At 38.3% G+C, this 12,073-nt stretch overlaps 1 protein-coding gene across 9 annotated transcripts in view; it reads left to right on the forward strand.

Moving 5' to 3' along the window:
- The window catches only part of ATE1 (arginyltransferase 1), a 202,141-nt gene that overhangs the window by 170,815 nt on the left and 19,253 nt on the right, over positions 1–12,073 (forward strand). For 7 of the 9 annotated variants that reach the window (XM_037904825.2, XM_027826612.3, XM_027826613.3 and 4 more), the window contains one exon: positions 1,529–4,923. The exons of 1 other annotated variant lie outside the window; for it this stretch is intronic. In XM_037904825.2, coding sequence (XP_037760753.1) covers positions 1,529–1,707 — 179 coding nt within the window. In that variant the 3' untranslated portion in view covers positions 1,708–4,923. Of the gene's footprint in view, positions 1–1,528; positions 4,924–12,073 lie in introns of those variants that run through there. One more of the 9 variants, XM_037904826.2, reaches the window with a different exon arrangement.

Below are 12,073 nucleotides of genomic sequence, written 5' to 3' on the forward strand. Positions count from 1 at the left end.
AAAACTGTTTACCCATAAAGTAACTATTAGAATTATTAGGATTTCCACATTGGTGGTTTGATTGAATCAGCAGAAGACATCATCCCAGTTGTTTATAATTCATAATGCAAAGGGAAATGGTGTAGAATGGACTCCAGAAAGATTCATTTGAGGAGTCTTAAATCTATGGGAAATGGATTGTTTTTACATTGGGGTGGCAGCTTTAGTTGTAAAGAAGCACAATTTTTGACACAAGTAAATTTGAAATGTTAGAAATTTTGAAAATATATACATGGATCATGAAATGGCTTTATACCTCCCCATAAGAACTTTGTAGCCAAAGCATCTTCTGAGCCCACAAAAATATGTGGTACTCTTCGCATAGCTTATGTCCTATTTACTGGCATTGTAACGAATGTCCTTTTGCTCTGTTTTCACTTAGCATTCTAATAGTTCTACTTTCCAAAAGGAGCTTTTAAACTGATTTTTATATTAATGGCCATGTAAACCTAGTGTTCAGCAAAGTCAGTGTTTTCTTTAAACAACACTTTGTAAAAATCTTATTAATGTAGCATGCAGCTGCTTCAGGCATATGGCTAGTTGTTCTCTTACTTAAGTAAAAATTTTGTTTCCCAGTTACTCTAGAACCATTTTGCCTGGGATGTAAACACCTACACAAATGAGAATTCAGCAATAGCAGCAACAACTGGATGCAAACAAATGAAGTTTTAACTTATTCAGCACAATACTCTTGCATGGTGCTTGTTAGAATAAATCAGAGTGGTATTGTACATTAGGTTAATAAAATGTAACTATGGATGAGGCTTGCTGCCTGTCTGGGTCCTGAAAGCCTAGGGAAATTGGTCAGGCCAATGCTGTCAACCCTGTTGTTGGGTCTGCAGGACTATGGTATCAGACTGGGAAGGGTTAAGTAATACATGACACATGCTGGACCTCATTCCACTACTGGACCCAGCAGATGGGTATTCATGGAAGAGTGCAAGAGAGACTAGGAGTTGGTTGGGGATAAAGCTGTACTCAGTTTGGGAAGAAATTTTGTCATTTATACCCCAGAAAGGATTATGTGGGCACCTTTCTCTGCCAGCGAACCAGGGATCCCATGCTATAGCAATAACATTTGGAAACAGTGTAGTTGTCAAAAACAACACTGCTTTATGGCAACTGTAGGAAGTCCATTTTGGTCAATGATATTGGAAAATAGTTTCAAATACAGTATTGTTTCTGGCACGGATCTCCACTGAACACAAATTTCAATATAGCTTTTTATGTGTGTTAGAAACAGCATACCTGACCGCTTCAGGAGGGTAGATGCATGATTTATTTTCACTCATCATGGATACATGTTTTCAACTTATGATTTACATTACTCCACAATCCATGCATATAGATCAGCTCGAAACAAAGTTATCTTATTCTTTAGTACTAAAGAGAGCACATTACCTTTTCTTAATCAAAGCAAATAAGGTGAGGAAATGCATACTAACAAGGACAATATGTTTATTAATTTGAGTTTTATTTCTTTTTGCAGTTGATGAAGGTTGTATTAAAGAACTGGGCCGAGTTCGGGTTCTTCACAAGAGAATTGTAATGCCTTACAGCGTGTATAAGAAAAGACGGAAGGGGCCAAGTGATGAAACCAACGTTCAGCAGTATGCAAGTTTGGTGGGACAGACATGTTCAGAAAGGATGTTGTTGTTTAGAAGTTGAAGAGTTATTAAATGGCACTTCTATGCCACTGTATTTTATTGCACTGCTGTTGAATGATACATAATACAGTTCTGTATGCCTACTAAAATAGAGCAGTATGAAATATAGGTATCTGCAATAGGCTATTGTGAATACATGGTAGTATACTTACACGCAAAATCTATTAACACTTCAAATGATTTTCAGCAAGGCTTCAGCAATACGTAGAGTGTCTTAGTTAAACTTGCTTGCATGAATTTTTTAAAATTAGGTACTTTTGGCCTTTCTTTGCATTCTGAATACCTTAAAGTACCCAAGTGAACTGAATAACAATTTTTTTTTCTGTAGAGGCAAAGGTTAATCATAACTCTTCCCCAGATGAACGATACATCTATTAGAAAATCTCTCATATGGCTCCCTAGAAATCTGTGATAAAAAATTGTGGAAGTTGTAATGAAATGTGTATAACTCTTAGGTTTGTACATGAACTATTGCGAGAGACTTGAAGTGTGCAATTACTTAATATAGAATGCTGCACTATTATATCATACAATTTATTACCATGTAATGTAAATATATAGAGGGGGCTCATAATTTCATTGGAACCATTTTGTTATTTTTAAATAATGTGTATTACAGTGACGGAGATCACACTGAACTTGGAAATTAGGTTCATTTCTCCATGAAAAGGGCAACAAAGTTTTGGAAAGCTTTCTTCCCCTTTAGAAATAAAACTGAGTAGTTTCGTTATAAAATTACCAAAGAGATACAGCTAAGTGGTACAGTGGGTAAATATGCTAGCCTTATACTTTTGCTGAAAACAGTTCATATCCAAATGTGGATCACATGTGTAAATGAGCTTGGTAGTTAGCTCATACTCATGTGTACATATTATAAAACCATGCTCAAAAAACACCCAGGCCTTGACGTGAGGTACCACTGCTATTCCGCACTGAGGTTCATTTGAAGAATTGTGTGGGGAAGCTTGCACAGCACTTGCCTGTTCTGTACGCCTTCTAGCTAGCAGTGTTAGCATCCCTGGCTTTCATTTACACTGCAGCCATTCATCGGATGACACATTTAATTTTTTTTGAATAAATATTTGTACTAGTTAGAAATTCAAGAGGTTCTGTTGCTTTCTTATAAGCACTATATTATCTCATATTTGAATATTATGTGTGCTCTTTTGCCATCTTTGTGTCAGTATCTGCTGATAGAACCCAGTTCTTATATAGTTCATCAATAGATTGCAATATCATAAAACTCCACACATTTGAAGTTTTGTTACTGTTTTTGCTAAAAGGAATCAGTACTTAAACTGAATCAGTTTCAAGTTACATATTAGCCTTTCAAGAAAGTGATTCCTTTGTTGGAAAAAAAATCTTTAGGTGCTTACACTCTAATGTGCATTACCTGTGGAATTAAAAACCATCTTCAATCCTTCAGGAACCTTGTTTTAATTTTAAATAGTAGCCATGTACAAACATTGGCACTATGATAATTAATTGGAAATGAAACAAGAATAACTAATTGAGGTCCAAGCAATGCAATTCAAGCAGACATTTTTCTTCCCTTCTACTCCCCAATTTATGATCATCATAGTATTGGTTTTAAATACAAGTCCAAGAACATTTTTGAGAACTCTTTCGTATTTTACTCGACATGGTTATTGCATTGGTCTAGTCAAAGTCAAGTGGCAATAAAGAAATGATTATGGGTGTTAGCATCACATCTAAAGTATGATGGTCAACCAGTTAGAATTCAGAGGTAGTTTCCATATGCTGTAATTCACATAGTTTATCCATGATTCAACTGTGGCCTACACAGTTGATTTCTTTCTAAAGAGGAAATACTCTTCCTACACTGTGTTAATGCTTCTTTGAGTGATGCACAGTGACACCACAAATTACAATATAACCTTTATAACACTTTCTACCTACAAAGTATATTGAAATGTAGTAATATTCAAAAATAACTTGTAATGTAATCTACATTTATACAAATTGATCAGAAAGGCAGGAGCTCCCAGTGGTTTTGGTGTTAAAATGCAACACTATGGATGGTAGGCTTCAGACTTACCGGGTTTATTTTGGTTCGTGGACACTTATGCATTTCATACTAAGCCACCCAATTGTCTGAGGTTATTCTTTTGAAGAGCAGAGCTCTTGCTGTGCACTCAATTAATGGAGGCACAGAAGGGTACAGAGATGATGCTCAAACTTAGGATAGGCTTTTCAGAAGCACTCAGTATTGGCCTAGCTCTACTCTCCTTGAAGTCATTAGTTAAAACTTGCATTGATTTCAAAGAGAGCAGAGCTAGGGTAATTGAGTGCTTTTGGAAATCCCAGCCTTAATGCCTCATAGAGATGTATTAGTTTGTTGTTTTTATTAAAGAATGTTACAATTCTTGGGAAGATGCTTTGACCAGATATACAATTAAAGAAAAATGGGATATTTAAACAATTGAAATTTGAGGACCGTCAGGTTTGATGTTGCCGTATTTAGTTTGACAAGAGAATGTACTTGTCCATTTCCTAGATGAACATTGAATAGGTGTTGCCCCTCTCTCTGAATTTCATTTCAATTGCAATGCTACAGCTATGTGGACTTTCTGTTAAACTTGACCACTTAGTTCATCCAATCTAAAAGGCTGAGATCTGACTTGTTTTTTCTTTTCTGTTATTTCAAAGGAGATTATTAATACAGTATTTGTCAGCACTGCTCACTCTACTCTTGTTTTGGAAATGGTACAAAATACCTAAGGTGAAATCCTGGCCCCATTGAAGTCAATGGGAGTTTTGTGGTGGACTTCAATGGAGCTGGGATTTCACAACTAGTCATTTTGAATTTAGTATAATGTCATGTCATTGAGAACTACTGTAATTAGAAGTTGTGAGTTTAGGAAAAAATATTTTATACATTACTTTTTTTCCAGTGTCAGTAAAAGCTGGAAAGTATAACTCCCCAAACGTTAGGTTGACTTTATTAAAATCTGTGTGGTTTCTAAATGAACAGAAAAAAAGTCAAGAAAATGCAAAATGATGTCAAATACTGATAGAATATTTAATTTTAATTAAAATTAGCTGGGAAGCATATTAATTTCCAACATAAACAGACCAGCAAATGTAAAGGAAAGACTTGCCTGCATGTTGAGTTTATTGTATTTGTAAGTGCTTTTCAGCCAGTCTGCTTGACATTTTAATACAAAAAATAAAGTGATTTCCTGTTTGCTGTGAATGCTTATAAATAATTAGTAGCTATATGATTGTGGTCTTCAGTGTTTCTGTTTCTGAACAGCCAAGACATTTGTTTCCTAATGTGTAGAGCAAGGACACAGAAGTCAAAGGACAACGTTGATTAGGTGGCACACGTATCAGCTCAAATGCAGCTTTTCTTTGAAACTATTCATTTTTGTCCTAACTAGTAAAATTAAAACAGCTGCTCACCTAATACCTTGATACAACCAATTCCCTATTCTACTGTGAATAGAATAAAATCTAGAGGTATTACTTTTCAAATATAGGGAAGTGGCACAACTAGTCACTTTAATTGGTCTTTACTATTTCCAAAAGGAAGTTTTAAAAATGAATTACCTGACCCAGGCAACCAAATGTTCTGCAGTTTACAAACACAGGAATAATGCCAGAAAAACTGCAGTATGTAACAATATGTATCTGTTATCAGACCCTGAAAAGAGCACCGCAAAACTGAGAACTATGTATTGCTCTGTATGTGTTTCTAGTTGCATATAGGTACTTTCTGAGAGCTCAAGTATATAGCTCATTTTACTTTGCTTTGATGGCGATTTGTACAATCAGATCTTCACTCCAAACTATACAACATGGTCAAGGCTCAAATATGAGATCTCCTATGCAATCCTTAATACATTAATACACATTAATAACATAAATACACATGGGGTGAGAAGATGTTAATCATCTGAAAAATATCACTTTGCCTGAAACTTGGAATTCCAGGTTTCAATCCAAAACCTGATATTTTTTGTTGTGTTTATCAAATCTGAGATAAATCTGGTAAATTATTTTAAAATTATATGTAATGTAAATTAATAACATTACATAATTATGTATAATTTTTCATTTTATAATCATTTTTATTTTTAAAATCCTGGCCAATGAATGCAGGCTTAGTATGAGACCTGCTGATGCCATCCCAAGGGGCAGAGCCTTTCTGCGAGGACCATCTTTTGCAGGGCTCAGACTCAGGTGCCCAAATTGTCTCACTCTGGTTAGTGCAGGGGAGCTCTTGAAGGACTTGTGTATCTTTGATAGGGAGGCCCAAACTATGCCACAGCCATGAGAAGAGTTCCTTTATCACTTTCTGTTGGACATGGGCTTCTCCCCCCCTCCGCCCCCCATGATGGCTAAGCAAGGTGGATCTTTTCCCTCAGAACTAGTTGGGCCAGAATTCCACTATCTTAGATTTCTGAACAGAACTTCTGTCAAAAGCCTAGTCCCTCAGTGGTTCAAACCTCTGCTCTAAGCAACTTATAGGCTCCAGTAGATGGTATGTTAGTTTGCTTCTCTTCCCTGGTGCCACATTTTCTGAAGGTAGTGACATTTTTCTACCCTCCAGTAGCTGCCCAGTGCCTTCAATGAATTCTGAACCTAATCTTCCTCAATTTATATAGACCTCCTTTTGTGGTTCTCCACTCAATACATTTACAATTGCTCACCTTGAAAATAGTGATCAAGTGATGACTTCAGCAAGAGAGTGGAAGAGCTCTCCACATTTACCTGTATTCCTCCATATTTGGTCTTCTGAGGTGGTTCCTCGTACCTGTCCCTGTTTTCATCTGAAGACTACTCTGAGTCTGTCCCAGTCCAAATATGGAAAGAGTAAACACTAGTTCTCAGAACAGCCTTAGTCCCAAGTATGCAAATGGTTATTGAACTCAAGGCCTGATGGGACTACGTATGCAAGTAAATTTATGTCCATAAGTATTGGGGGATAGGCCTTAAGATGTGTTAACTTCATTTTAAATGCATAGCACCATGTTAATGCAATGCGCTAGCTCATGTCATCACTAAAGATTGCATCCAGGTGGTAGTTCTGATTTGTAAATCACGTTTCTAAATATGTATCTATCCAATAAACCAGTATGCTATATAAAGTATGTATTTCATAACCGTATAAAATGTGTCTCTCACTGAGAAATTAATGTTCACTTTAACATTAAGATTCTGGCACAATTGAATGAAGGAGTTTAAACTGATGCTATTTCTTTAGCTCACAAAATATTGTCCTTTTCCCATAAACATTTCAGTTGACTGAAATTTTTAGCCCTCTCCCCCACCCCCACCCCCACCCCCAATTTGCAGGCTTTTGGTAGTTTGTACTAGGGGACCCCTAAAATCTATTCAACATCATTTTATTTTTAAATGTGTAACTACTGTTAAATGAGGCAAGATGGTTACTTCATGAAGTCCAGTTTGTCAGAGTTGTTAATTCTATGCCCCGAGACTATGGAGACAAAGCTTTTCATTATTAATGGGCCTTTTTGATTATACAATTAAACAGTGTTATTACAAGTTTGTGATTAGGGACCTCAGGCTCTTAGTCAAGTCCTATATGAAAACTCAAGAGCCTATATTTAATATACCAACCAAAATTGGGGGCAGGGCAGGCTACTATTGACAACAAATGGAATGGATGCAAAGTGTCTTTTATAAAGAATTATTTAGCATAGTAAACATTGGGTGTTACAAATTATTAGCACATTGATGGATAAACTCTGTATTTGAAGCCGACATGAATAATCCCAATGTACTTGTCTGCTCTATGTCTAGTCAAGTTTTGAGACTACGAATGATGCTAGGTTGGAAAGGAGGCTTACCATTGCAAAGCTAGCTCCATTCATAAAGAAATGCTTCAGAAATAGAATAGACTTGTTCCTTCAATAGTCACCACAATTTATAGAGAAATGGCAAGATAACCACTAATCTGACAGGTAGTCGTAGAATAGTCTCTTCCCAGGCCTCTGTCTGACTGCTTGTATTAAGTGATTAATTGTAAAGTAGATATTAAGCAGTTTTATTTTACTTCTCCAACCTCTTCATATTATGTAACTTGATAGTTTTCGTACAGTACATTTTTCAATTAACTATAACTGACTTTAAATTTATATACATCTACATTGCATATATGTCTATATACTGAGTTTCTACTGTATTGAATATAATTTCTATTTATTACTTGTTGGTACAGGGGAATTATATTTCAGAATATTATTGTAAGGTTTATCCTGCGTATTTGTGTTACTGTTGGTTAAACTTGGGGGTTATTTCTTGCAGTCTCTCTGAGCCCTGAGAAATGTTAGGACTGTAATGTTCTAAGAAGTTTCTCCAAAAAAGGAAATCTAATAGTGGAACGTACTTCCAAGAAAATACACTTTATAAAATATACTGTAAAAGAGAGGAAATGGAAAATGCAATATGTAGGTACTATATGTATACAACAGGTTCCTTAATTTGATGCGGTGGAAGTTTCTGTGTAAATAATAAACCAAAGAAAAATGTGGATGGTAAATTTTTAAAATAAAAGATTTTGACCTATCTTCCTTTCCAAAGTGATTCAAAGCCTAATAAGGCTAAAGCTAATTTTTGATTACACTCTGCCCTGATATAGAGCAAAGGCTACTTCCAGTCTCCTCAGAGTATACAGTATAATTCAGTATAATAACAGGCTTCATTCATGTTTTAGTTAAGTTTCAGATTCATAGGACTCTTCACAATTATGTAAGATCTAGATGGATAATCTATAGATACAGGAGTTTGCCTAAAGCATTTTGGACCTACGATAATACAATTAGGAAGTAACACACAATTAGGTTCTGACCCCTGCAAAGAGTTACACCCCATGCGTGTTTTAACTCACACTGAGTTGTTCCATTGAAGTTGATCTTAATTTATAAATGTAATGTGCCTGTTTAGAGCATGTGGATGTCTTTGTTTAATTTTTGGTGTGGCATTAGAGAGGTCTGCATGAATATTCTGTCTACTGAGATTTAAAATAGAATCATAGAATATCAGGGTTGGAAGGGACCTCAGCAGGTCATCTAGTCCAACCTCTGCTCAAAGCAGGACCAATCCCCAATTTTTGCCCCAGATCCCAAATGGCCCCCTCAAGGATTGAACTCACAACGCTGGGTTTAGCAGGCCAATGCTCAAACCACTGAGCTATCAGCATAATTTGTACTCTTCTGAATTTTCTTTTAGTTTATGCCTCATTTTCCCTGCATGCTTTCTACAGCTGGATCGTAATCCTCATACAAATTATGCTGTATTCTCTGGTTTCAGAGTAGCAGCCATGTTAGTCTGTATTCGCAAAAAGAAAAGGAGTACTTTTGGCACCTTAGAGACTAACACGTTTATTTGAGCATAAGCTTTCGTGAGCTACAGCTCACTTCATCAGATGCATTCAGTGGAAAATACTGAGTGGGGAGATTTATATACATAGAGAACATGAAACAATGGGTGTTACCATACACACTGTAACGAGAGTGATCACTTAAGGTGAGCTATTACCAGCAGGAGAGCAGGGGTGGGGGGGACCTTTTGTAGTGATAATCAAGGTGGGCCATTTCCAGCAGTTCACAAGAAAGTCTGAGGAACAGTCGGGGGCGGGGGGTAAACATGGGGAAATAGTTTTACTTTGTGTAATGACACATCCACTCCTAGTCTCTATTCAAGCCTAAGTTAATTGTATCCAGTTTGCAAATTAATTCCAATTCAGCAGTCTCTCATTGGAGTCTGTGTTTGAAGTTTTTTTGTTGAAGAATTGCCACTTCTAGGTCTGTAATAGAGTGACCAGAGAGATTGAAGTGTTCTCCAACTGGTTTTTGAATGTTATAGTTCTTGACGTCTGATCTGTGTCCATTTATTCTTTCATGTAGAGACTGTCCAGTTTGGCCAATGTACATGGCAGAGGGGCATTGCTGGCACATGATGGCATATATCACATTGGTAGATGTGCAGGTGAACGAGCCTCTGATGGTGTGGCTGATGTGATTAGGCCCTATGATGGTGTCCCCTGAATAGATATGTCGACACAGTTGGCAACGGGCTTTGTTGCAAGGATAGGTTCCTGGGTTAGTGGTTCTGTTGTGTGGTGTGTGGTTGCTGGTGAGTATTTGCTTCAGGTTGGGGGGCTGTCTGTAAGCAAGGACTGGCCTGTCTCCCAAGATCTGTGAGAGTGATGGGTCGTCCTTCAGGTTAGGTTGTAGATCCTTGATGATGCGTTGGAGAGGTTTTAGTTGGGGGCTGAAGATGATGGCTAGTGGCGTTCTGTTATTTTCTTTGTTGGGCCTACTCTGTAGTAGGTGACTTCTGGGTACTCTTCTGGCTCTGTCGATCTGTTTTTTCACATCAGCAGGTGGGTATTGTAGTTGTAAGAATGCTTGATAGAGATCTTGTAGGTGTTTGTCTCTGTCTGAGGGGTTGGAGCAAATGCGGTTGTATCGTAGAGCTTGGCTGTAGACAATGGATCGTGTGGTGTGGTCTGGATGAAAGCTGGAGGCATGTAGGTAGGAATAGCAGTCAGTAGGTTTCCAGTATAGGGTGGTGTTTATGTGACCATCACTTATTAGCACAGTAGTGTCCAGGAAATGGACCGCTTGTGTGGATTGGTCTAGGCTGAGGTTGATGGTGGGATGAAAATTGTTGAAATCATGGTGGAATTCCTCAAGGGCTTCTTTTCCATGGGTCCAGATGATGAAGATGTCATCAGTGTAGCGGAAGTAGACTAGGGGTGTTAGGGGACAAGAGCTAAGGAAGCGTTGTTTTAAGTCAGCCATAAATATGTTGGCATACTGTGGGGCCATGCGGGTACCCATAGCAGTGCCGCTGATTTGAAGGTATACATTGTCCCCGAATGTGAAATAGTTATGGGTGAGGACAAAGTCACAAAGTTCAGCCACCAGGTTTGCCGTGACATTATCGGGGATACTGTTCCTGACAGCTTTTAGTCCATCTTTGTGTGGAATGTTGGTGTAGAGGGCTTCTACATCCATAGTGGCCAGGATGGTCTTACTATGCCATTAATGTTTTCTCTGTAAGGGTAATTAGTAATTTTCTTTTCAGTCTCTACAAATGTACAAATGAATGATATGCTTTTTTCACAGGATTCTCAGACCCTTTGGCATCTTTCTTCTCCCTCCTCAACCTAAGAAGAGATGTGATATTAACATTTAATATTTTACAGCAAAATTCCCAGATTACTTTGTTTCTAGGTGTCATACACCAAGCACTTTTGAACAAAGCCCACCTGACAAGTTGCTGTAATAATTTTCTGATACTGTTTTGTTTTTTTTAAAAATGTGCTATTTAAAAACGCTAAACTGTTGTATGATAGGTCTGTACTGCCATACATGCAACTGGCATTGGCAATTCTGATGAAAGCCCTCTCTCCACCACAGTGGATGTGACAACACCCTTCCACATGTATTGTGGTAGTAGATGTGACCAAAGTGGCAGAAAGCAGGTTCTTGGTTTCAGTCCAGTTTTTCTTCATGCATTTATTGCCTGATACTGGATAATGAGACTAAGGGCTGAGCTCTCCTTCATGGTGCAAAGTGCCCTTGAAGTAGTTCAGAAGTTCCAGAAGTAGTTCCAGAAGCTGGGAATGGGCGACAGGGGATGGATCACTTGATGATTACCTGTTCTGTTCATTCCCTCTGAAGCCCCTGGCATTGGCCACTGTCAGAAGACTGAATACTGGGCTAGATGGACCTTTGGGCTGACCCAGTATGGCTCTTCTTATGTTCCACTGCCATGAAGCTGATTCAGGTGACCCTGCTGCATCTTAAACCAGGCACCCCCCCTAACCCCTTGTTAGGGGAGGAGGGAATGTGTGTGGGTGTGGACAATGGAGGGGAGAAGAATGTGGCAAGGCAGAGCTACACCTGATCCTCCACTGGCGCTAATTAGGCCTGCTCCGTGGAGCCCTAACTTGAGCTGTGCCAGATGGCCCTGAATCAGGAAGCTGCAAGTGTCTCCCTGAAGCTGCCCCTTTATGCTACATCCAAGCACAAATCAGATCTTACATTTTTGTCCTCCAGGTGAAGTACTCTGTGTGAGAGGAGCACAAATGAGTCCCATCTTATTCTGAGTCCTTACCCCCTCAGTGGTGTGAAACAAAAACAAGATGGGATGCTCAGGGCTTGCTAGCAGTATGCTTGTGAGCCAGCAGATGGTACTGTGTCCAAGTATCTATGTATGCCTAAGTAATGCCATCGATAAGGGGTCTGAATATCCTGTTTGGGCAAACATGCTAAAGCCCCAAATGGGAGGGGCATGGCTTTCCCAGAAAACTGACTATGCTCTGAAGAAGCAACATAAACTGGTATCTGCATGAGTGGGCTCCTGTT

The sequence above is a fragment of the Chelonia mydas genome, chromosome 7 (assembly GCF_015237465.2).
Source record: "Chelonia mydas isolate rCheMyd1 chromosome 7, rCheMyd1.pri.v2, whole genome shotgun sequence".
In the NCBI taxonomy this organism is placed as follows: Eukaryota; Metazoa; Chordata; order Testudines; family Cheloniidae; genus Chelonia; species Chelonia mydas.